The sequence below is a fragment of the Drosophila serrata genome, unplaced genomic scaffold (genome assembly GCF_035046125.1).
Source record: "Drosophila serrata isolate PLE 108 unplaced genomic scaffold, ASM3504612v1 contig_160, whole genome shotgun sequence".
Taxonomy (NCBI): Eukaryota; Metazoa; Arthropoda; class Insecta; order Diptera; family Drosophilidae; genus Drosophila; species Drosophila serrata.
The window spans coordinates 1,454,128-1,481,941 of NW_028257058.1; the positions used below are offsets into that span (position 1 = coordinate 1,454,128).

At 32.2% G+C, this 27,814-nt stretch overlaps 1 protein-coding gene and 1 long non-coding RNA gene across 9 annotated transcripts; one reads left to right on the forward strand and one right to left on the reverse strand.

Annotated features, from left to right (window-relative positions):
- Window positions 1-616: 616 nt before the first annotated feature.
- Window positions 617-2,496, forward strand: LOC147644554 (uncharacterized). Its single transcript, XR_015270332.1, has 3 exons — window positions 617-953; window positions 2,061-2,128; window positions 2,205-2,496. It is a non-coding gene; the product is annotated as an uncharacterized LOC147644554 (long non-coding RNA).
- toy (paired box 6 protein twin of eyeless) lies at window positions 1,264-18,592 on the reverse strand. 8 transcript variants are annotated; one of them, XM_086826689.1, is made up of 10 exons: window positions 18,379-18,592; window positions 17,666-18,303; window positions 14,961-15,141; window positions 7,714-7,957; window positions 6,802-6,978; window positions 6,602-6,672; window positions 3,416-3,685; window positions 3,214-3,359; window positions 2,492-2,694; window positions 1,264-2,431 (listed from the first exon to the last, which is right to left on the reverse strand). In XM_086826689.1, exons 2-10 carry the CDS (start codon window positions 17,917-17,919, stop codon window positions 2,337-2,339), a joined length of 1,641 nt encoding a protein of 546 aa, XP_086682815.1. In that variant the 5' UTR covers window positions 17,920-18,303; window positions 18,379-18,592; the 3' UTR covers window positions 1,264-2,336. The 8 variants fall into 8 exon arrangements, with proteins under 8 accessions (XP_086682815.1, XP_086682814.1, XP_020809917.2 ...); XM_086826688.1 differs by having other exon boundaries at window positions 6,590-6,672; window positions 18,379-18,478; XM_020954258.2 differs by having other exon boundaries at window positions 17,666-18,480.
- Window positions 18,593-27,814: the final 9,222 nt, after the last annotated feature.

Genomic DNA, 27,814 nt, shown 5'->3' on the forward strand with positions numbered 1-27,814 from the left:
AAACGGGGCAGTGTTCGATTCAGGTACTGAATGCAGCGATTGCCACTTTGCTGAACTGGGGACCATGCATAAGGCCTTTCCTGCTCGACATAGTAGTCGGACTTTGCTGATAATTGGATAAATAACAACAAAAAATATAGATAAATAAATATATAATAAATAATGAAAAATATTGTTTAAAATATGCAATAAATAGGTAATAAAAAGAAAAATATACCATATAAAAATTGTGACAATTACAAAAAAATAAACATTAAATGAATAAATCGTTACAAAGTATGAAGTCCCCCGTCGCCGAGATTCAGAATTATGTTTGAGTTTTTCGGGTCTTAAATAAAATTTCACCAAGCAGAATCAAAAATGGGCATGTCCAATTTTGTGAGCAGGCCAGAATTATCCCTCCGAGGGCTGGCTTCGGTTCAGACCGCAACCACTAACCTCTTGCGTTTACTCGTTCTGGCTTCTCTCCTCGCTGATCCTCTCCAAACGTCAAATCCGACTCCTCCGAATTCCGCCAATTTTATTTTACGATTCTCCACTTATTTTGTGTTGGGCGCATGCGCACAGAGATATTTAATTGTTTTCTATTTTAAAATTTTGTTATGTGCTCTTCGTCAGAGAAAAACATTCGAGAGTTTCCTATCGCTAGTCATTTAAATTATTTTAATATAGTGCCAACATAATAAACTGGAATCTGCATGTTTTCTTTTGTTAAACAGCTTATTATGCAGAAGCTTTTTTCCAGAGTTGTTTATTTTATGTTCGATTAGGTGTTATCGGATGGATGTGTAGCTTTGTGGGAATCAAAGTTTCACATCTGCAAGAAATCCCATCCCAATCCATTGGATGAATGGATTTAAGCAGTGACAGAAAGTGAGCGGCAAATAATTTAGAACGGCTGCTTGTGAGGCCGCATGGAGACCCGAAATCAAAATACTAGAAAATGGCATGGGGTACGAGAAAGAAAAATAAATGAATAATAATTATAAAACAACCTGTTCTCTGGTATTTGCCGATTGCCCACTTGCAGATTCTTTCTTTTTAAGCATGGAAAAAAATGTCCGAAAAAAAAAAAATAAAGAAGTTCAGAAGTGCTAATACAGTTTATATAATAAAGTTGTTAAAAAATGTTCATTTACGTATGTAACTGCATTGGTTTAAGTTGCTGTTTTGTATATAACAACTGCTTTCAGCTGCTGATATGCTCCCCATATGTAAGAAACGCACCATTTTATCATAATCATGAATATAGAGGAACCAACATAAGTTACATATATTTATTTCACTTATATTTGTGTGTACGATTTTTATTAAACTTGTCTTAAGAACATCATCGGACACTTCATGTGTATATACGAATTCTGAAATATTACATCTATTTGTTCTCTAAATATAAATTTGAACCATACATATGTATATACATATATATATAAATCTATTTTTTTTAATTTATTATATATACGTGTAATTAATTTCAATTCGAAGGCTTATTCTTAGGGAGGTGTCTTCAATTGGATGAGATGTTGGCGTTCTTTTTTCATCAAATTCGTTGCAATTTTATCTGATTTTATTTCGTTTAATTTATAGAATAATAATTGTGTCAGGTCTGTAAAATTTAAATAAAAGTAAAAAACGAAGCACAACTGTAAAATTATAATTTAAAAGGACGTAATTCCACACTATGCCACAATAAAAGTATGTAAATTATAATAATGAAATATAAAACGTTAGTTCACAAATAAAAATTTTGAAGCTTTCTCTTTCTAACCCCGTGCAAGATACATACATATGTATGTACATACTAAAAATTATACTATACTAAAATTATATACATATGTACATACATACATACATATGTATATAATTTTAGTTTGAAGTTTACAAAGCAGTGCATCAGTCCGACACCTTTAAAGTACATATATAAATACATACATATGTATTTATGTACTGGTGTGTTCTATATGTTCCTTTGTCATTTTTTTATCAATTCATTTTAATTGCAAACTGCAAGAGTATAGCTTTTTTTATTTATTTTTTCGCTGTTTTCATATTATTTTTAGGTTTGGATAAAAGCTTGCAGCCAATGATTTCGCAGCCGATGACAAGTACGATGATGATGATGATATGGGTACTATAAGACTTTTGCCAATTATAACATCTACATCCTTACTTACTCCCATACTTTTCCCTCTATTCAAACTTAGATATTTTAATGAACAGGGCATAATAGTTGGACTATGAACTGGTGGGAAATCGTTGCTATTATTTGCAGCATCTTCTTTTGCTACTGAATGTGCTTTTGACAATATATCTGGAGACAAATTTATGATTGACGATCACTGAAGACGCGGCCAGTAATTACTTCCCGTTAAATCAGACACATTTTGCGTTGAAATTTGTACGGGGACTGAAACGCCGGCAGAAATGACACCTGTAAAAATGTGTACTTAATTAATTTAACCTCGAGAATTAAATTTAATCATGTTGATACCTGTATTTGATGATGGCATTGCAGAGCTGTTGCCATAAACCCCATGCTGCGGTGGCTGTTGATGCGCCGCGGCAGGATTACAACTGGTATTTCGGTGGTGGGCAGGAGCATATGGGGATCCGAGGGATAAGGGATCGTGAAACATATAGGGATAGGCATCTCGTTGTTGCAAACAGGTTGGCGTCATCGAGCTTAATGATGAACTGTAAAAATATGTATGTTTAGTCAAAGAAAGATTATAAAATAAAAGTAGCACTATTTTTTCACAAGAAAGAAGGGAATCTACCCATTACGTCAAATGAAAAAAAAACCTACAGGAAATAAAATATATAAAACATTTATTTTTAAAAATACCAAACTTTTGCTGAATTTCCTATATTCTCATATTACTAAGCAACTAACTATAAGATATTTCATAACAAGCAATCCGATTTTCATAAAAATAATTATTATTTTTTGTTTTATATCTATCAATAACTATTAAAATCTGAGTTTGTATGAGACATATGTATGTATGTGAAACTAGTAAGGAAGCAAACTTCAACACGCAGAACTTTTTATAGCCATAGAGATTAATAATAATAATTAATTAATTAATAAGATTAATACAATTTAAATTTTATATATAAATGTTAATCAAAACGGATAACTTCAGCACGCCGAAGTTTGTATACCCTTGCAGATTTAAATTCGATCTCTAGGAATTAATGATTAAAACTCACTTGTAATTTTCTGCCATTGTTGCTATAGGTTGCGGAATAGATGAGTACATGGCATTAAATCCAGAATTCAAAGGTATCCGTGGTGTTACCGCCTGAAGTGGTGGGCTTTCAGATGTCGTATGCGTATTAGCGTCACCCCCAAGAACCTATTAAATATAGTTTTATATACATATATCTAAATATTCTATATGTATATTCTTACGGTTGGTGCACTTGTTGTAGTCTCGGAAAGGTTATTGCTAATTATTGCAGACGATGATGAACGCTCCGAACTGTTGACGGCTAAGCTAACAATACCGGATGGAGAATTATTTGACGTTGCCACTGTGGTAGATACCGATGTTCCCGTTCCAGAAGAATTATTGTTTTGTCCTGTACTGGCTCTACCACTTCCAGGATTATCCGTCGACCTTCTTTGGGTTCGCATTTTTTCCTCACGACGCCATTTAGCCCGTCGGTTGGAGAACCAAACCTGCAGACATAAAATGATTGAAATTATATAAGTTGCTTAGGAAATTTTAAAATATTTTTACAGTTCCCGTACAACCTAGTGAAACAAAAAAAAAAAAAATAATAATAATAAAAAAAAAAGTTTCCTTTTACTTACAAACCATAGCATTCACTATTTAGTTTTAAATAATGACGACAAAATCATTTTACATTTTCGTTTTTTCTTACAGTTAAACCAAAATATTTTTAAGATTAAAAACCTCGGAAACTTCTTCAGATATGATACAGAATAAAGTATTTTAATTTTACTGTTGTGTTGAAATCTCTATCTGTTATTATTCTTGAGAAAAAAATTCTAATAATATATACATAAGTAATAAGGATGTACAATTTCTCATAGATCTATTTATTATTATTATTTACGAAAGAAAACAGCTTCCTTCCTTTACGAGTAACTTTAGTCATGCTGTCAAAAAATGAAATTAGAGGACACCCTTTATAATGCGGCTTTATACATTAAGCAAACTATTGAACTTCTAGCATAGGTTACCCAAAGGGGTGAAAAAACGGATTACAATATTTTTTACAATGACATTTATAGCTGAGCATTATTTTTGCCGTTCCCACTTCAGTTTGACAAGTTACCCCTGCAGCTTATATTTTCGATTCGCGCCCCCGTCATCAAGAATTCAAGGAGTATTTCAAGTATTTTTACAGTCAAATTGTTTTTATTCACTTTGTATAAATAATCAAGAGCCGTAACGTCGATAAAAACATTTTTGTAATGAACTTGTACAAACAGTTACTATATGGGGTTGAAGTGAATAATGATAAGTTTTTGAGGGATGACTTTTAAAGTTTAACGCTCTCCCCCGCGATGGTTTGCCAACATTTTTTTGTTGAAGTAAAGTTGCGTGACGCAAAGTTGCGAAATACATCACTCATACATATTTGAATGAACTATTTTTGTTTGATTCATTGTTGTATGAATTACTTTAAAAATAGATGATATTTGGCTTAGAGTCGATTTCTACCCTCACTGTCTGATAGTCTCCAGACAAACAGACGGACATGGCTAAAGCGAATTGGCTGTCGATGATGGTCAGTTCCGCGAAATGGTCATAAAATTTCCAACTGATTCTAACATCCTTGGCATGAGATTACGGTTTCCGGCCAACTCTTGCAAGCAAAAACAAAAAACTCATAAATATGTTAAATATTAAAATAGACATTAGACTTAACAAAATTAAAATTAATGTTAATAGCAAAACTAAGTAAACAATATTTATTTAGGAAAATTTCAAAATAACAAATCAAATTTAATTCGTACTTGGGATTAAAATTGTAGAACTACATGAAAATTGTACAAGAATTTTGGGGATTAAAAAAATCTTTTTTTTTTTATTCAAGCCCAAACAACCGAGGTCGTAGGGTCTTGGTATTCAAATATTTAAGAACAATCATAATTGAATCAAGAGTATTTGAGTTTCAAAAATCAAAGAATGGTTGGGATTAAATCAAGAATTTTTGGGAATACAATTTTTAAGATTAGCGGGATTAAATCAAGAATACTCGGAATTGAAAAAATTAAGTGTGTTCATACTGAAAATAAGCAAATCCGCACTTGGCCCGAAAGCACGCCTACTTGGGCGGCTTTAATTAAAAAATAATGTCCCGGATTTTTGTTTTTGTGTGTAGATTAACCAAAAATCGACTTCCATTTTGCGTATGTTCGCGACCGAATGTTTTTTTTTGCCAATATTATGAAAACGAAAACTCAATAAACACCATCATTTACACCTAGGAAATAGCTAATATAATGATATAATGATAATCGAACAGCAACAAAAAATGTTCAGAAATCGTAATCAGTAATCTATATTCTTGTTTTTCTGCACTTATTGCGTACGAAAGTACGTTCGCGACCCCTGGAAATACTTATATACATACATTTATACTTAAGTTCTAAAAAAATTACCATATCCCAGAGTACATAAAAATATGTTTAACAAGAAAGGAAGCTAACTTTTGCACGCCGAAGTTTATATACCCTTGCAGATAGAACTTCGATGACTGGGAATCCATACAATATAAATTATATATATTTGTGTTAAAAAACTATAAAGTAATACCTGCTTTCATTTCATTCACCTATACATATTAAATTTTCAGTTTTACATTCACAGATTCTGTTGAGAACTGAAAATGTTATCGCCACCGCGATTGTCAGTCTTCCGACAACGGCCACCGCCATTCTCATTCCTCTCAAATTTCTCGATCGTTCCTATGGGAGCTATATGATATAGTCGTCAAATTTTCATAAAATTTTACACAAAATTGTAGAATAATATGAAATGGCTGTATGTATCTCAAATTTGATCAAATTCTGTTCAAAACTAAACATGTTATTTTTTCTTGTAAAAATTTTCCGATCATTCCTATGGCAGCTGTATGATATAGTCGTCCGATCTGGCCCGTTCAGACATACATATATATGAGTGAGAGTATATAGAAGGCTAACTGCAAAGTTTCATTCAGATAGCTTCAAAACTGAGAGACTAGTTTGCGTAGAAACGGACAGAAGGATAGACGGACAGACGGACATAGCTAGATCGACTCGGCTGTTGATCCTGATCAAGAATATATTTACTTTATATAATCGGAGGTGCCTCCTTCACTGCGTTGCAAACTTCTGACTGAAATTATAATACCCTGCAAGGGTATAAAAATTGCTACCATAAGGGGTCGGTGACTCCATCACTGCGTTGCAAAGAAAGTGTAATGACAGTAATGACAGTATATAAGTATCTTTTTATTAGGAAATCAAAACGATAAATGGAGAATATATGTAATAATATAAAAATATAGTTACTCTAAAAATCGGAGCTAAAAACAGAATATAATTGAACAAAACTGAAAGACAAACCTGAATACGTGCCTCTGGCAAACCAATTTTATCTGCAAGCCTTTCTCTGGCAAAAACATCCGGATAGTGAGTTCGTTCAAACTCTGTTGAATTATTTTAATAAAGGTTTTTTTTAAGGATGAAAAAATAGATGAAACGTTTTATTACAAATCTATAGTTCTTTTTAATCAATCGACAAGTGTTTTAATATATTTTATGTAGTTTGAAGTTACCTTTTTCCAGACTATCGATTTGTTCATTCGAAAACGATGTTCGATTTCGTTGCAATTTCCTTTTTAGTCTGAGTCGCATTTGCGAGTCTTCATCTCCCGAAGAATTGTGGTCAGAATTGCCGTCGGACGTACTATCATGCGAGTTTGGATGAGATACGTCCGCAGAATATTGTAAGTCTGAAGTAATCAAAAATATTGAAATTTAAGAAACTATAAATTCAAGAGTACGAAAAGTTTATCATTTTCTTGTTTGAGTACTAGTCATCAGAGCACGAGGCTATGAGTGGTTGAATTGGTAAGTATTTTTGATGCAGGGAAACAGTCTAGATTAAAGTAAATTATATAAACGGGAACAAAAGAGCGGTGGATGTTTTTATTGTCATTTACAATTGCACATATGCTAGACCAATTCATTGATTGAACAGAGAAACAAAAACTGCCCGAGAGGAAAGGAAACATATAAAGCCAAATAGCTTCATTCAATAAGATTTAATGGCAAATAACATAAATGACCAACAAATTAACTATTTGTTTTGTCCTGCTGTTTGATCATCTGTGATAAAATGCATAGATGTAAGATGCTAGCAACGAGACTACAGGGAAGTTTAAAATCTAAAGTTGTTTACATTTAACGTAACAATCCATACAAGGATATTTTGATGTTTGATCACTTTATTTAATTATTTTTTAATAAATTTTTTAAGTGTATTGTTTACATTTAACGTAACAATCCATACAAGGATATTTTGATGTTTGATCACTTTATTTAATTATTTTTTAATAAATTTTTTAAGTGTATTGTAATAAAATTATCATAGTTATATTGTTGATAAGCACTACAAATTAATTTAGCCATGTCCGTCTGTCTGTTCGTTCGTGTGAAATAACCCAATAATAATTTTAATATCTTGCCTCTTTTTTGGACATCGTCTCGATTAATTTGTCCAGATATATTTGTGGACGTTGATACTGAAACTGATGATGTCGCTGGTGGTAAAGCCAAATGTGCCGTCGTTGTATTACTTGGATACCAGGCCCATCCACCGGTCTGGCCATTAAACATTCGTAGCTTCTCATAAACTGATTCATTTTGTTGCTGCGCCTGCTGCTCCTTTTGAGAGGCTAAATTCCGCAAGACTCGATTTATAGATGAAACCTGTCAATTAATATTGCATGACAAATTTATTACTCAAAAATATATTATACATACAATATTTTGTTTCTTTATAACCTTGTAATGGGCATTATAAAGAGCAAAGAGCTTTAAATCGAACTTACAAAACTAAAGAACAGCGGTTTTCCAAATCATGCATGTATGTATGTATATGATGCCACAACTGCATAACCAACCCTCTATATTTATTGCTACGCAATTGGCTGCCGGCAATTTCAACCAATCAGAGAATCCGAAAGCGAGAGAGCTATATAGATGTAAAATAAACTTCTCTCGCCACCGTATCCACACATATTAAATACGTAATTGCAGTTGCGGTCAAGTTAATAGGTACTAAACTCAGGAAGGCAATTTTTTATGCCGTTGCAGCTTGCAATGGGAACGGAGCGATCTAATTGGTAATTAATCGATTTCAACCAAATGTAGAAATCCTTATAAAAAGTCAAGTTTAAGAAATGGTCGGCGCTTACATACGGTCACAGTCCATTGAAAAACATATATAATCATTAAGATATACAAAAAATGTTTAAAACTTAAACATTCTTACGGTACATTATAATTTTTTATATTCTCCATCAGCAAAAGCATAGTCGATCTAGCCATTCTAGTCTGTCAGCTACACTCATGAAATACCTAAAACCGCCATAAAAAAGGCAAGACTAATAAATTCGCCTTGAAAAGAATCTAAAGGCGAGTCTATCTAGATTTCAGACAAATTTACACTTAACTTAGGAAAGGAACTTTCTCAAGTTTTTCTTGAATGAAGATACATTTTTTACTTTCAGGGCTATTTGCCCCAAATTTTGAATTTTTGCAATTTGATCATTAATAAATAATAATATATGTATATTTGTTTTAAACAAGAAAGGAAGCTAACTTCGGCACGCCGAAGTTTATATATCCTTGCAGATAGAAATTCTATGACTAGGAATCCATACCATATAAATTATATATATTTGTGTTAAAAAAAAATTTTATAAAAAATTTTATAAAATTTTATACAAAATTGTAGAATAATATGAAATGGCTATACCTCAAATTTGATCAAATTCTGTTGAAAACTGAAAATTTTATAATTTTTTTGTAAAAATTTTCCGATTTTTCCTATGGCAGCTATATGATATAGTCGTCCGATCTGGCCTGTTCCGACGAGTGAGAGTATATAGAAGGCTAACTGCAAAGTTTCATTCAGATAGCTTCAAAACTAAAAGACTAGTTTGCGTAGAAACAGACAGACGGACAGACGGACATGGCTAGATCGACTCGGCTGTTGATCCTGATCAAGAATATATATACTTTATATAGTCGGAGGTGCCTCCTTCAGTGCGTTGCAAGCTTCTGACTGAAATTATAATACCCTGCCAGGGTATAAACACAACGAAGTCATTCTTACATTCATTACTGGCCCCTTATATTTACAGTATTAAACTGGTACATTAACAGTTTGTCATAATCATTAATAACGATAATAATCATTATTAACGATAGTTTCAATGGCAACTATATGAAATAGTCTTCTAATTTTCATAACATTCCAAATAAAATATAAATCATAAATTCTAAAATTATATAAAAAGCCTATATTTAAAATTTGAAGAACATTTGTAGTTATATGTTAGTTTCCTTTCTTGTTTTAAAAACATTTTCTTAGGGAATTAGGAAATTATTTTAAGTCAGATTTTCCCTTTTTTATACCCTGTGTATTTTGTGTAAAATTTTATGAAAATCGGACTACTATATCATATAGCTCCCATAGGAACGATCGAGAAATTAATACAAATAAAAATTATAACTTTTCCAGTTTACAACAGATTTTCATCAAATAAAAATATAAAATGGCTATATCTCAAATTTGATGAAAATCTGCTGAAAACGTTATTATTTTTATTTTGTATGGGAGATATATGATATAGTTCGACACATTTTACTTTAAGCAATTATGAAAAAACTAAGCAAACTATGAACAGTTATCTTTTCCTTTCCTCTTCTTTCTCTTTTTCTAAAGAAAATTTCAGGAAAATTGGTCAACAACAAGAACATCAATAACAACTAAAATAAGTTAGGATGTGAAAACATGTCGTTTTGTAAATACCTTTGACTACCTCTTTATATTCTTAATCAGCATCAAAACGGAGTCAAACTAGCCATCTCAGGCCGAAAAAATTGCATTATTTAAATATTTTTCATTTACCCAATTTTTAAATTTTAAATGACAATTAATACTTGTTTGGTTTATTCACGAGTATTCAGTATGCTCTAAAGCATAGATGGGCACGAAAATAACTGGCTGGGACAGACAACAAGTTTAACAACAACTAGCGTCGCAGCAGCACAAATGGCTTGCAAGTTTTAATTTTTTTTGTCTCGCCAAAAAAATACATGTATTTCGTTTTTGTGTTGTTTTTGTGCTAAGGTCTCTGCCGACAGGCTGTGTGAAAGTGGAAATCATAACAAAATGAGCCGGCCGAGCTCTGGGAGAAGAAAAACCTTTCAAAATTTAACAAAACATTTTATAAAAGTTGTTATAAGTTATAAAGTTGTTCTCATATTTAGGAAAACAATTTTTTATATTGAAATTGCCTTGGATTTGGATTTGTAGGGTTTTATAATTTTAGTCATAAGTTTGAAAATATATATTATTGATCAGACCCGCAGCCGATCGATCTAGGCGTATGTCCGTTTCAACGCAAACTAGGCTCTCAGTTTAAAAGCTATCTGAATGAAACTGAAGTTTCATACTAGTATATACATATATCGGAACGCGACGATAATAAAGCTACCATAGAAACAATCGAAAAAGTTTTAGAAAAAATCTTTTTCAGTTCTTATCATATTTGCATGTTATTAAAGATTTAGTCATTTAATATTATTTTAAAATTTTGGTTTATTATTTGTGAAAATCGACCGATAATAAAAACCTAGGAAGGTTCTCGAAATTAAAACCGCAAAAATTTTCACTTTGCTGTTTTCAAGATATTTTCATCTCCTGTGAGATATTGAGACTTTGTATTTTTTTTATTTTAATTACAGTCGAGTCCCGATAATTCGAAATGGCAAGGGGATCACTTTTTTTTACGAATTAGACGGGAATTCAATTTATCGAGATTTCTATTTAACGGGGCTCAAAAATGAAAGAGTCGAATAAACGGGGTTTTTAATTAAAATTAAATTAAATTAAAATTAAACAAACATTATAAGTATGTACATTCATTTGTACGTTTTTTCAAATTAAAGGAAAACAAAACAATAACATAAAATTATAGTAACAAAAAATTAAACAATTAAGCAGAAACATTAAATTATAAAAAACAAAAATTCAAGCTTTAAAATAATTGGTACTTTTTGATTGCTTGGTCACTTTCAGAATTGTTGGGCAAAACTTCTTCCAAAATTGGCTTGCATTATAAACTCCTTTTTTCTGTAGAATTGATGTTATTGTTGATGGAGCGACATCGAATTGTTTTGCCACCTCAATTTTCTTTGTTGCATTATCAATCGCCGAAATAATGCTTTGTTTTTGCGCGATTGATAACGTCTTTTGCGTACGTTTTTGTGACATTTTCACGGAACAATGTACAATGAACAATGCTTTCTTTCTTGTTTATTTTTTAACACAATTAGCCGTTATCTTTGATCGCAACACTGGCAATAAAAAAGTAAAAAAAAAGCGGTCAAAATTTTATTTGCATGCTATTCGGACTCATGGGGTTTCTAGCATATATTCCGATCATACAATCAGACAGTGATCAGATCAGACAACTATGTATCGTATGACTGGCATAGAAGTTGAATATATACAGTATTATTATACAAACATTGAAATCATTGATTATTAACACGAATTGAGTTGTATCAAATTAAATTTATAATTTCAGTTTTCTGCATTTAATGTAGATACACACCGTCATCGTAAAAAACATTGAAAATGCCACTTTTGGCAGTTGACTTAAGTGCCGCCACGTGCAACGCAACTGCCGTGGCCCTAACATTTTTCTATGACGCTTTGTTCTTCATTAATGTACTGAACATTACTCGCCCTCATTAATTGTGTGGCCAACATCAAAGAACATCAAACAAAACTGAAAACGCAGCAAGTCGACATGTTTTAGCATTTGTTTTTTTTTAAATATAGTGGATCCTTTTTCAAAATTTTTACAGATCTTCAAAAGGGTTTCTTGTTCCTTAAAATACAAGGTGTATTTACCCTTACAGGGTGTTACAATTTCCGTCAGAAGTTTGCAACGCAGTAAAGGAGTCATCTCCGACCATATAAAGTACATATATATATTCTTGATCAGCGTCAACAGCCGATTCTTTATAGTCATTTCCGTCTCTCAAAGGATTTTTTTAATTTAATTTGAGATATAGCAATTGGTATTATTCCTGAATTTCGGTTATAATTTTATGAAAACTGGGAGACTATATCATATACCTGCCAAAGAAACTATCGTTAAAGGAAAGCGCCAAACATTTATTGTAAAACTCTAACATTGAAACTGAAAACTGAAATATAAAACGTATAAGTGTCTGTAATGAAAGTATGTATTGTTTTATTGTTTTTTAACATAAATATATATAATTTATATAGTATTAATTATTAATGCCCGAATTGCAATCTGCAAACTTCGTGAAAAAGTTAGTTTCTTTTCTTGTTAAATAATTTACATATTTTCCTTTTTTTTAATGATCCACTGCCGCCTCTGCTTATTACAACCCTCCTTTATTTATAATCTCTCATTAGAAGAGGAACTCCCACTCGCTCTCTATCGTGATGGATTAGGTGAAAAGTGGGTTTGTTTACCTGGTCAACATATCATGAAAATGTTTTCACTTATCAATACCATCGAAAATGCAACTAGGGTACAGAAAGAAACGAGACGTATCTTTTTCTATAATCCGTTTTAAGTACGATGGATTGGTTTTTGTGTCGGAATTATTTAATCCCCTGTACGCGCCTGTATCCATTGGGCAAACTGTAAATATTTTTAACCACTTTCGAGAATGCTTAGATCTATTAAATTTTTTGAATTGTAATGGTCACTATGCTTGCGTTCAGCATAACAACATGGTCACTGATGAATTTATTACGATAGTTCTGCTGAACGGGTATGATTACTGATCATGATACGAAATATTTTCCATCATGATTACCAAAAAAGGATCGTAAAAATATTACGGTACATTTTCGCAAAACTAATGGATAATATCGATGGGAATAAAAAACAAGAAAGGAAGCTAACTTCGGCACGCCAAAGTTTGGATAACTTTGCAGATTGCAGTTTGATCATTAAAAATAAATAAAATAATTCCTACTTTCATTACAGTCACCCATGTATATTTATTATATTCACAGTTCTATAGTTAGTTTTGAATTTTCCTCTATATCTAATGATCGTTCGATGGCAGCTATATGATATATTCTCCCAATTTTCCTAAAATATAAAAGGGCTTTATCACAAATTTGAAGAAATTATGTTGAAAACTGAAAAAGTTATAATTTCTTATTGTATTAATTTTTCGAACAATCCTATGGCGGTTATATGACATAGTAGTCCGATTTTCATAACATTAAAGCAAAAATTCTATAATAATACAAAATAACCAAGTCTGAAATTGTATGAAAAACTGTTGAAAACTGGAAAAGATACAATTTTGTCGAAGAATTTTCTGATCGTTCCCATGCACTATGAATAACTCCAGTAACTTAAAGGATAGCGGCTTGAAACTTTACCAATCGTAACTTTATTCATATAGAATGATTCTTTATAAAAATAATTTGGATCAGAACTATATTGGATAGCTTTTATAGGAACTAAAGAACAATTTTTGAGATAAATTTATAAAACTTTGGTTACTTAAAAATACTGTTATTTTAAGTACATTTTTAATTATGTATCGAAGTCGGATAACAAGTTTTCCACTATAAACAAGTGAATAAGTATGAAATTCTATACAAATCCCAATAGGTCTCAAGGCCTCGTCCGCGAGAGTGGCGCCACTTCGGAATATTTTGGGTATGCCACGTTGATGGTACTAACATAAGATAAATCTGCCTGAAGAATGTATGACCAAAGAAATTGAAGAAAAGGTGCGACAATGGCACCACGGTCAGCTGAAGGCAGTTTTTTCTTATAAACAAACTGTATAAATAGATTTTAAAATAAATTCGATTAGATTGGATATTGGAACACTGCTTATTGTTGTATTCGCCGCTCAAAATCAGAATATTTCCGTATTTAAAATGTCTTTTTAGAATTATATCTCATTTACGGGCCTTGTCATTGCTTCATTAATTAATTCCAAACTTTTCTTGTCGCCTAGAAACCAATCCATGCGTGCAATTTCTATTTTTAAATTTCCCTCCATCTGGGCTTTAAAAATATATACAATTCATTATTTCACTTATTTTGATGCTTTATATAGCTGGAGATGACCTCTTCACTGGGTTGCAAATTTCTGACTAAAGTATATATGTATATTGTTGATCAGCATCGACAGCTGAGTCGATCTAGCCATTTCCGTCTATCCTTCTGTCCATTTCTACGCAAACTATTCTCTCAGTTTTAAAGCTATCTATTTGCAGTTTCTCTTCTATATACTCTCACTCGTATATAGGTCGGAACGGCCCGGATCGGACGACTACATCATATAGCTGCCATCAAAACGATCGGAACATTTTTAGAAAACAATTCTTAACGATTCCTGTTTTCCTGCCATGAAAACAATCTTTATATATAGAGGAAAATGCACATCTGTGAATGTGAAACAGTAAATATAAAATGTATGTTTATAAGTAATAATAAGCTCTATCCATTTACTGGTTGAAGCAAAAAATTAAAACGAAAACTTTTACAGGCTGGCATTTATGACCTTAGATTTTTACGATGTATCGATGTTTCACTTCGAAGCATTAAAAACCTGTTACATTTATACAAGCATGAATTTACTGTTTTTGTGATCCATATTTGTAAATTTAAAAACTTACACTTGGTATATTATCACTATTGCAAACTTGTTCCGATAGTAGACGATCCCGGATTTCCCACGCAAATATGCTTGGACACTCCCGTTTATAGTCAGCAATTTTTTGTACAACAGGAGTTGTGGCTACGCGTGGCTTTGACCCACCTATTGCTCGTGGCTTAATTGATCCAGTTTCATAGTATCTAAAAATAAACGAGGAAGCATTGTTATGTATTTGCTGTTAAGAAATTTTTTAATAGAAAAATAATATGTATATTTTTTTGTTATAATATATATTTTAATACAATTATTCTCGTTGTAATATAAATCACTGTATCCAATTACAAAAAGAAACGAACTAACTTTGGCACGCCGAAGTTTATATACCCTTGCAGACTGGGATTCGACCAATAATTAATTAATTAATATACGTTTTTGTTAAAAATCAAGGAAGTAATTCCTACTTTAATTAGAGGTGCTTATACTTATTATATTTACAGTTGTACAGTTACAGTTACAGTTTCTCTATCGTACCTATACCTGTACCAGCTATTTGATATAGTGGGCAGATTTTCATAAAATGAAAGTCGAAAATTGAAAATAATACAGAATGGCTATATTTCAAATTTGAGCTGTTAAAATCTCTTGAAAACAGAATAAGTTATAATTTTTTTCTAAAAATTTTCCGATCGTTCCCATAGCAGATATAGTATATAGTCGTTCGATCCGGCCCGTTCCGACATATGTACGAGTAAGAGTATATAGAACACTAACTACAAAGTTTCATTCAGATAGCTTCAAAACTGAGAGACTAGTTTGCGTAGAAACGGACTGACGGACAAACGGGCATAGCTAAATGGAATCGGCTGTTTATGCAAATCAAGAATATATATACATACATTATATGGTCGGTGATAACTCCATCATTTCGTTGCAAATAATACCCTAATGACCTGCAAAATCCATGGATTCCGAATCTTAAACCAAAATAATTGTAGGATTTTTTTTTAAAGATATGAGCATTTAAAGTTGAAAATTGTTTTTTATTTTGCAACATACAGAAAAAATGTAAATTAGTTGACTTTCAGGGGACATTACACAGAAAAACCTGTTGTTATGTTTTTTACTTTAAATGATATATACATTCATAAACTGTAAGCCAACCTAAAACCAAAAAGGAAGCTAACTTTGGCACCCCGAAGTTTATATACTATTTCAGATGGAACTTCGATCACTAGGAATTAATACAGTATAAACTATGTATATTTATGTTTAAAAAAACAATTGAGTAATGCCTGCTTTCATTACATTCAACTATACGTATTAAATTTACAGTTTTACATTGACAGATTTGCTTTTTTCCTCTACTTCTAACGATCGTTTGAATGGCACCTAAATGATAAATCGTCCGATTTCCATTAAAGTTGACACAAATTTTAAGACATATAAAATGGCTATATCTCAAATTTGATGAAAATCTGTTAAAACTGAAAAAGTTAAAATGTTTATCGTAACAATTTTCCGATTGTTTCTAAGGTAGCTAAATGATATAATCGTCCGATCCGGCCCGTTCCGACATGCAAAGTTTTATTTAGATAGCTTTAAAACTGAGAGACTAGTTTGCGTAGAAACGAAAAGACGGAAGACATGGCTAGATCGACTCGGCTGTTAATGCTGATCAAGAATAAACATACATACATATATTCTATATATTGTCGAAAGTGACTACTGCGTTGCTGTAGTCTGACTGAAGTTATAATACCCTGCAAGGGTATAAAAATGACAGTTAGGATTGTACAGGTACATTATGTTTAAATTTTTCTGGGTAAAGAGTCTTCTGAAGCTGCCAAAAGACGCTAACTACATTACCCCTATACTTCGCGTCTATCTATTCTGAACCAAAATCAATTTTGATAGTCTGCGTTAAGCTGCGACACTGGAAACGTAAGGATGCACACTGAAACAACTCAGAGTAAAACAAGAAAGGAAGCTGACTTCGGCACTCCCAAGTTTATATACCCCTGCAGATAGAACTTCGATGACTAGCAATTAATACAATATTAATTATATATATATATATTAAAAAACAATGAAGTAATACCTGCTTTCATTTCATTCACTGATACATATTATATTTACAGTTTTACTTTCACAGATTTGCATTTTTCCTCTATATCTAACGTTCGTTTGTATGGCACCTACATATGTATGTGATATAGTCGTTCGATTTTCATAAAATTTAACACAAAATTGTATAATAATATGAAAAAACTATAATCTTAATACAATTAAAATATATAACTTGTTCAGTTTTCAACATATTTTCATCAAATTTGTTACATTGTTAAATGTATACGAAAACGCCAAACTGTTTTGTAAAACGTTAACTGTAAAACTGTAATATAAAAGATTTAAGTGACTGTAATGAAAGTATGAAATGTTTAGTTGTTTTTTAACATAAATATATATAATTGTACTGTATTAATTTCTAATGATCGAATTACAATCTGCAAGGGTATACAAACACAACACAGAATCCCGATTTCCAAATACAAATTTTGAAATTATACAAAAAGGCCTTGCTTCATCTCGGGTGTTTATGCTGATCAAGAATATATATACCTTATACGGTCGGAAATGACACTTTCACTGCATTGCAAACTTAGACTTAAGTAAATAAATAATTACGTTTTTCATTAACCAATTCAATTTAGTCTGCGCTCTCACCTGCCAAGAATTTTGCTAACACATCCATTGGAAACTTGTAAAATCCGTGAAATATCACATGGACGGGCACCCGAATGGGCCAACTCCACAATTTTTTGGCGCGTTGAATCGGGCAGCGGTCGCCCGTTGACATAAACGCCGCCCAGTTGATTAATACCACTGTGACCCGCCGTCGAACACCCGAAGAGTGAACTCTGACCGACGGACGAATGCGGATGGTGGCCATGCATGATGTGTTCCGTCGTTAGCATCATGATTGATTAATATATGTGCAACAAAGTGGTTATGGAGGATAAGCTTCGATGATATTTAAAGCATATTCAATGCTCGTTTTTTAAGGGCGTTTTTCTGGTTGAATTTATTTTCGTGACAAATATTGTGTATTTTAGTCGTCACTACGGTTTGCACATTATTTAATTTTTTTTTTTAAATCCTGTTAAGATTTCGGCGGGAGGTTTATATCTTTAGTGATGTTAAGTCGGGAACAAACAATTACATTAACATTTTAAAAACTCTCGTGGCAAAGTATAAATAATAGTGTTAATAAATACATGGTCCCGAATAGTAACGAATCCTACCGCAATTTGCCGTAATTGCGACGGGTCGTCGCGGCGAGCCCTACGACCTAGTTTATTAATCTGCAAATAATTTGCATTCGAAATTATCAAACCCGTGACGTTTTAGTTTAAACAAAAATGTCTTATTTTACTAACAGGTTTTCCATCAGTTGACGAGGCGAGGCGCGCACTAAGCCAAGCGAAACGTTAATGAGCTCTCAAGCGAAAAAACACTGGCAAGAGCAGCAGCAATAGCAGTACATCGAGGAACTTCGCTTCAGTCAGCCATTTTGAGAGTCTTTACCTATACAGTTGTCTCTTTTCGTTGGCAGTTTTACAATGGTTGTGATTATGACTTGAAGTGAGATAGCTAGAGTGACACAGTACGGTATCGAGGCAATGACAAACATGCAGGACCAATAGAAATCAAGCAAGAGCAAGAAAGATATATTTTTTTTAAGGAAAGAAAAGGCCAACCTTTCTTTTTCAAGGGTATTGGTTGGTTAATAATAATAACACGAGGGTGGGGGGGGGGGTAACTTTAACTTTATGAGTTTACAGTGATAATAACACGTAATTTCTATAAACATTCACAAAAATATACATACATAAATTCTTATTTATCCGTCTCCGTATGCATATGCTTGGTTATTTTTATACTTAATGCTGTATCAACTTTTTTTCCTAAATTTTTTGGTATTTGCTTATGTATATCTTAAAAATAATGTTTTAAACTTTTGGGGGCAACAAAAACAAAATCTGGGACCGTAAAATTTGGCCAACAGAAAGATGCACAACATATGAAATTCTTTATAAATATCCACTTTGTTTTGATATAAACTAAAAATAGATATTACGTTTGTCAGTTCAGCTTTATCGTACATTTTTTATACTTCAACATTGCAGAAAATAACGCTACCAAGTACAATTTCGATTATTTAAAGGCAACCCCTAAAAGTCTGCCAACTAAGCTTACGCGCACTCAACATCCTGTCCGACACGTTTTTGGGATTTTTGAAGTCACACGCACCATCGAATTCATTCGCTGCCTGCTCCACCCCAATTTTGTTCCTTATATTTTAGTGCGGCGGCATTCAATTTTGTTTAGATTCTTCAAAGGGAAACATTCCTGGGACGACTTTTTGTCATTCCAATTGCGTGTGCCAACAAATTTCACGGCGCCTCATGAGAGAGAAGGTGACGAATCTGATTTTGAAAGGAATGTATGAAAAGCGTTAATTTATTTTAGAATCTACATGATTGTGTGACGTGAACATTGTAGTGCACACCCTTTGCAGGTATTTAGTCTGAACTTGGCAACGCATTGAAGGAGTCATTTGCGTATATATGTATCTTTAAACACCATCAGCAGCCGATTTGTTCTAGCAGTGTTCGTTTGTCCCTTTCTATCGTTATGCTATCATTGTATATCAGAGTCAAGGAAAAAGTTAGTTGTCTTTACATACATATTTATATATTGTATGTACGCACGCGACAAAAGCATAAGTCACATTTACAAAAAACCAGTTCAAGCTCTGATTTTAGCGAAGCATGATAAACAATTTTATTGGAAATAATTTTAATGAATTATGCAATGAACTATCTGAATAAAGTATTTTGTTTGAATTTTAAATTAAAACTAACTACGTTTTTGAATTAAATTTTTGTCCCGGTCGGACGCGACATTTTAGAATCGCATATGTCCTTTTGCATTTTATATTGACACTGCGTTATCTGTGTGATTTTAAAAACCAAAAATCAAAGCAAAATTTCTTTTTTTAAGAGATTGCGAGATATGGATTTTATATTTTAAACAAGAAAGGAAGCTTACTTCGGCACGCCGAAGTTTATATACCCTTTCAGATAGAACTTCGATGACTAGGAATCCATACAGCATAAATTATATATATTTATGTCAAAAAACAATGAAGTAAGTAGTAGTAGTTTAACATTCACAGATTTTCATTTTTCCTCTACATCTAACGATCGTTTGTATGATTTTTATTAAATTTGAGACAAAATTTAAGACTAATATAAAATGGCTATACCTCAATTTTGATGAAAATCTCTTGAAAACTGAAAAAGTTATAAGTTTTGTATTGTATTAATTTCTCGCTCGTTCCTATGTACTAATTGTAGAATAATATAAAAATGCTATATCTCAAATTAGATGAAATCTGTTGAAAACTGAAAAAGTTAAAATTTTTAATTGTATTAATTTCTACATCGTTCCTATGCATAGGAGCTGTATTTTCATAAAATTTTACATAAAATTGAAGAACAATATAAGATGCCTATACTTCAAATTCTGTTAAAAAACTGAAAATGTTATACTTTTTTTTTTTAAATTTTCCGATCATTCCTATGGCAGCTATATGATATAATTGTCGGATCCGGCCCGAGAGTATATAAAAGACTATCTACAGACGGACATGGGTAGATCGACTCGGCTGTTGATTCTGATCAAGAATATATATACTTTATTTTGTCGGAGGTGATTCCTTCACTGTCTTCCAAACTTCTGAATAAAATAACAATACCCTGCAAGGGTATAAAAATACAGCAACTGCAAAAACTCCCATGCAAAATGGTAGAGTTTTTAAACATGCACTCATAAAAATATTTTTCTACATTTAAGAAAAATCGCCTTAGATTTGAGGAAGTTTCTTTCCCGATTCTAGGGCAAATTTTTCTTAAATTTAGGGCGACTCGACTTTGGAGCCATTTTTAGGGCGAATTTCTAAATCTACGGGCGAAAAATGTTCTTTTTAGGGCGATTTCGGGTTAACATTTTTATGAGTGTGATAATTAAATAGCATTAGTTCTTCTCAAGCAGGGTTTTTAAATGAAGGAATTAAAACCGAGAAAATTATACACTAGCTGTGTATTTTAATTTGCAGTAATTTAATTTTGTAAATTACAAAATAATATTGCATTCCTAAAAAAGGAACAAAATCCTCCAATTTAAAGCTTTTATCATCTATAACAATTTGAATTCATCCTATAAATTGAGAGTAATTAATTTAATTTACTGTCGAACATAAAAGTTACCTTTATATGTATAACCGCTAAGCAAGATATTTCTTGCCAGAAAACCCAGCGTCTTCGAATTCCAAACAAAGATTTTGGGCCTTTTAGAGGTCTCTGAAGATTAATTTGATACGTTTTCTTATCACATGTCACAATTTAGTTCCAGTCGACGATTTGAACAAGCTTGTCGTCAGTCGAGCCACAAAATCAAAAAGAACGGGAGATCAGCTGTTATTTTTCACAATACGGTGGTTACAATTCCAAAAATTAATGACACAAAATGAAACGCGGAAAGCGATGCTGTCAACAACACTTGTTCGATAGGGATTAGAGAAAACAATACAATAAGTGAGCTGTGGCACTGCAGAAAAAATTTGCCAGAGTATACAAAAGACTCTTAACACGAAACAAAATAAACAAAGCTGTTGGCGATAATTAAATAAAGTCAGGTACTTTGATACAGACACTTCTTCAACTTAACTTCAACCTGTTGAAAACCTATTTAAAACTAAGTTTGAATGCTGCGAAAGCAAATCTGACCCCTAATAAATATTATTCAAATAAAAATTCACTCAATCGCGATTTATCATTATTATTATGAAAAACATCATAAACAAGAAAGAAAGCTAGTTTCGTCATGCCGGGTATATCTTGCAGATTGCAAATCAACAATTAATATAATATTAATTACATACATATGTTTATGTTAGACAAGAAACCAAGGTAACGTAGGCATGTGAAGTTTTTATACCCTTGCAGATTGTTATTCGATCATTAATAATTAGAACAATATTCATTTAATATATTTATTTTAAAAAGAAAACATCGAAGTAATGCCTACCTTTATAGCATTCATCTATGTATATATATTACATTTACAGTTTTACAGTTACAGTTTTACATCCACAGTTTTCATTTTCCGTTACATCCTCCTCCAGCTCTATAATATAGTCTAACAATTTTTATAAAATAAAATCCGAAATTCTGAAATTTTAGAAAAGGAAAAGGAAAGGAGAAAAGTAGAAATATTTTGAAATACTCGATGTTTTATGTCTTATATATTTTTTTTAACTTAGCATGGTAATATAATTTTAGTTTTCTTTACTTTTACTTTACTCTACTTTTTCGACCTTATAAAGAAGGTATATAAAGAGGGCAAGCTTTATTTTGATTAAAAAAATCTAAAACAGAGGCATTTACTTTTGCTTTCTAACGTCACTTTCGAAGTGACACACGGAGAATACAAAGATTCTAAAGAAAACGCATATGTACATATGTACATATATGTATGCTCTTCTAAATTATTTAAAGTGTAAACAAGAAACATTAAATATAAATATTATTTATATATTTATGCTAAAAAAAATTATATTTCAGCTTTACATTTACAGTTTTGCATTTTTCTCTATATCTAACTATCGTTTATATGGCAGCTATATGATAAAGCCGTCCATAATCATTTTATAAAATTAAAAACGAAATTCTTTGGTATAATATATGAGGGCTATATCTAAAATTTGATAAGAGACTGCTGAAAACTAAAAAGTTATAATTTTTGTTGTAAACATTTTTCAATCGTTCCAGCTAAATGATATAGTCGTCTGATCCGGCCCGTTCCGAAATATACATATATGCACGAGTGAGTATATAGAAGACTAACTGCAAAGTAGTAGCTTCAAAACTGAGACTAGTTTGCGTGGAAACGGACAGACGGATATGGCTAGATCGACTCGGCTGTTGATGCTGATCAAGAATATATATACTTTATATGGTCGGAGATGACTTCACTGCTTTGGAAACCTTTGAGGTAAATAATAATACCCTTTAAGGGTAGAAAAACAACATGAAAAGTATGACGGAAGAAAACACACATAAAACACGACAGTTAATTATTCAATTGGGAAAGAACTACGTTTTAATTTAAAGTGAAATCAAATATTATTATTATATTATTAGGATCGATTAAAATTAATTGCATTTAAATCTTTCATCACGTTTTAAAGCTTTCTTAACTCGTATATAAGTCGGTCTTATAAAACATATAAGTACATATGTACTTGCCAAAGCAATAATAAGTAAAATACAATGTAAAATATGTTATGTTGGTATATATCCCCCCGTAGGCTTCGAAAGTGACTATATAAACTGTCTAATGAAACTCTGGAAATGTCTTCAGATCCAATTGGTAAAATCAGGCTTCAGAATTTAACAAATGTAGCTTAACAATTTTAGAAGGCACCCCCTTTTTCCTTTTCCGGTTGAGTGACTAATTGCTCATTGAAGTAGCATTGTAGTTCCGTCTACAACCAAGCGATTTGTGATATGGATTTTGGACCGTTGGTTCGTTGGGCCTCTGCCCGTGCCCGTGATGTCAACGACGTCCCATTCTTAGCAGAGCCACATAGCTAAACCCTCATTGTAATTGTCATCTCTGTCTGCATCCATGGGATAAGCTTAGGTTGGCGAATCACATTGTTACTGAAGTGTTTATTATAGCTTTTGTTGCGAAGAATCGATTAATAATTTAAAACGCTTAAACAAAACCTATTAAATTCCAGTGAATCTTATAGTAGGTCATACAACAATTTCTGAAGTCCACCAATGTAAACTATAGATTTCAAAAATGTAATGGAATTGATAGACAGTTTTCGATTACCACAACAACAAAAATAACTCAAAACAAAAATGTATATCTCGATTGAAACTGCCAACAACAGAAATCTGATAAAATAGGACGGACTGACTGACTGGATATATCAACTGAGTGCGCTAATTTAACTTCATCAGTGGCGATACGCCTACTTTTCCATATATGATGCTGATGTTGAAGTGACGCAAATGTGTGTGGCTCACCAACAATACCGCACGCGTCTACAAAACGAGAGAACGAGGACGAACACCCCAAACCCTAAGTCAAATATACAACACAAAAATGGACAGGGGCAAGGACCAGGACCTGGACGTGTTTTCATAGGGCTAGGGGTGTATTTTTGGTGGAAGGAAAGAAAAGGAAAAAGATCTAAACTGCGAGCTGCCAGGGTTGTGTTAGATGACTTGAGGGTTTGGGGTATCCCTTTGATTGTTTTTTGGGATTTTCATTATTTCATCTCAATGGTTTTGCATTCATGAAAATTGTCGAGACATTTGTTATACAATAATTTAATTTGCTTGCCTCATATATAAACCTAAAATTATACATCCAGCTGTTATAGTTCAGAGACTGTGATTAAAAAAGTATGTTTCTTATCGTTTTACGACGAGCACCGACAAATGAACAAACAAAATAATTGAACTTGTATCTACCAAAGTTCCGAATTAGGAACCAGTTTAAGTATAGAGGTCAAATATAAATAACTAAAATTCGACGTCGGTCATTAAAATAATAGTGCAACCCTCGCAGGTTCAATACAATATAAATTATATATATTTATGTAAATAAAAAAAATATTAACAGTTTTATAGTTACAGTTTTACATTCACAGTTTTGCGTTTTCCTGTACACGTAACGATCGTTTGTACGACAGCTATATGATATAGTAGTACAATTTTCATAAAATTTAAATCGAAATTCTAGAATAATATAAAATTGATATATCTTAAATTACATGCATAGCTGTTGAAAATTGGAAAAGTAAGAATTTATTTCTAAAAATTTTCCGATCGTTCCTATGGCAGCTATATGATATAGTCGTCCGATCTGGCCTGTTCCGCCATACATATATACGGGTAAGATTATATAGACATGGCTGTTGATGCTAATCAATAATATATATGTATGTACATATGCTTTATATGGTCGGAGATGACTCCTTCACTGCGTTGCAAACTTTTGCCAGAAATAATATCCTGCAAGGGTATAAAAACAGCATGAATTTTATAAAACTTACATACGAATAAAAAATCAGTTGCAACATATACCTACATATGTTATATTTACAGTTACCCAGCAGTACCATTCATCAGTAATTCATCAACAGTCAAGGCGGTGATGTTGATGATTCATCGATGAATGACATGGGCATGTCCTAGACTGTCATCAACAACAACTCATCAGCAATTAATCAATAATTCATTAATAAATTCATCAACAATTTATAGATGTTTCATCAACAAATCATCAACAATTAATCAACGATTCATCAACATTTAAAATTATCTCACGCTATAAGGAGAATTTCACAATTTAAAATTTTGTCAGAGTAAATATACATATTACTCCGAACTTTTTCAAAAAAATTAAATTATAAAAAACCCGTCCCGCTTATTATTGAGAAAGGGAGAGTGCAAGAGAACCTAAATGCAGATTTTTACTCATGAGAGTACGATAAAGTCCGGGCTTGGCACGATTGCCGCCTGAGACCGTCGGCTCGGTAGAAGTCGCAGTCGGCACGTTGATGGCAGTGGCCTATTGATGACATGTGGTACTTCAGCGTATACATAGATATAGTTTTACATTCACAGTTTTGCATTTTCATTTACATTTATCGGTCTGGTATATGATAAAAATTTAAATCGAAATTCGGAGAGAATAATTACATACATGTAGGTATATGTATATGTATAACAATATTAAAATAATATTTCAGGTGAAGTGTTGAATGAATGTGTATTTAACCTTATATTTTATATTAATATTACATTAACATTTGTAGATAAAGGTAAATCGGATTACTATATAATACAGCTGCCAGAGAAATGATATTTTAATGTAAGGGAAAACAAGTACATATATACAAACGTAACAAAATTTTACATTTCTTCTTATTTTTTCAGCAAATATGTATGTACGTATGTATATGTAAACATGTACTTAGTTATATTCCGACCTCCGACCATAAAAGTTCTTATTCTTGATCAGCATCAACTGCTGAGTCGCTCTAGCCATGTCCGTTTGTCCGTCTGTCCGTTTCTAAGCAAACTAGTCTCTCAGTTTTTAACCTATCTGAATGAAACTTTGTAGATAGTCTTCTATGTACTCTCACTCGTATATACATACATATGTACATATGTAGGAACGGGCCGGACCGAATGATTATATCAAATAGCTGCCATAGGAATGATCGGAAAATTTTTACAAAAAAAGATAATAATAGTTTCAGTTTTCAACAGATTTGAGATATAGCCTTTCTATATTATTCTAAATTTTTTTGTAAAATTTTAATAAAATAGGACTACTATATCATATAGATCCCACAGGAACGATCAGGAAATTACAAAAATTAAATATTATAACTTTTTCAGTTTTCAACAAATTTTCATCCGATTTAAGATATAGCCATTTTATTTTGTTCTACAATTTTGTGTAAAATTTAATGAAAATTGTATATAATGGTATATAAACATCGGCGTGCCGAATTTAGCTTCCTTTCTTGTTTTTAAATATTTTAGAAATTCGGATTTTTTTGTATGAAAATCGGACGACTATATCATATTATTTATATTATTATTCATCTTATTATTCTATTCATATAACACTGTAATGTAAAAGTGTAACTATAGAACTGTAAATATAGTATATGTAGGTGAATGGTAACAAAAGTAGGCATTACTTCTATGTTTTCTTATAATAAAAATAATATGGTATTATATTGTTATTGATAAAATTTTAATCTGCACGGGTATACAAACTTTGGCGTGCCGAAGTTAGTTCATTTCTTGTTTTTCTATAATGTTCCCAAGGTAGCTCTGACTGATATACTAATGAGAATATAAAGTAGAATATCTATCCAAGTTTCATTCAAACAATAAGACTAGTTTTGCGTAGAAACGGGCACCCGGATGTACCGGGGGACGGACAGACGTAAATGGGTGTATTGAATCAAGAATATTTTACTGCGATTTAAATGCAAAGTGGGGAAAAAATACCCATCAATTCGAAAATGATGGCATTGTTGATTTTTATTTATCACTCGGCACCATTTAATCATTAAAACGAAAATTAAACTCTGATTAGTCCTATATTTTGAATTAAGCAGAGAGCTTTAAAAAGTTTCTTTTGAAACCCCGGTTTTGTTAGTTTTCCCATGGTTTCATATATCTAATTTATCAATTAAATTATATATATCTGTAAGACATGCAATTTTAATAACTGTTTAAGTAGCAGTTGGTTAATTGTTGGCTTCTATAGTTATTACAGATCGATAACAATAAAATTTTGTTCAAAAGCGCAAAATGCCGCAAAGTGTGTAATTGGTCGATGGAACAAAAGAGAGAAAGACCACTGTATGTGACTGCCTGGAAGCAGGCGATACATGAATTCATCAATGGTGTGTTTAAGCAGTTTGTCAGCGCCACGTGACGGGCGACTGCTCTACATCCTCCAAGCGGTCTTTTGAATTCTATTGCTGGGCAACAGCAGGCGGTGGCGGGTGGCTCAACGAGTGCCCTTCATCGCACATCGATTAGAAACGAGGATGAGGGAGTCGTGTGCCGGCTATGATGATGATGTAAAGCTAGGCGTCCGTTAGTCCAATTCAAAAACAGCAGCATTCCAGATATGTAGCTCCGCAACCAATTCCTCACTTCCCCCAAAAATCGCTGCTGGATACGAGGTGCAGTAAGT

What these genes read in the sequence shown, in the direction of transcription:
- toy (XM_020954257.2), bottom strand. Translation starts at nt 17,919, where the DNA reads ATGATGCTAACGACGGAACACATCATGCATGGCCACCATCCGCATTCG. An exon ending in TGCCAGAGGCACGTATTCAG is followed by an intron (nt 3,686 to 6,589) that starts GTTTGTCTTTCA and finishes TTATGTCTGCAG; the next exon opens with GTTTGGTTCTCCAACCGACG. An exon ending in CTACAACAAGTGCACCAACC is followed by an intron (nt 3,360 to 3,415) that starts GTAAGAATATAC and finishes TATATTTAATAG; the next exon opens with GTTCTTGGGGGTGACGCTAA.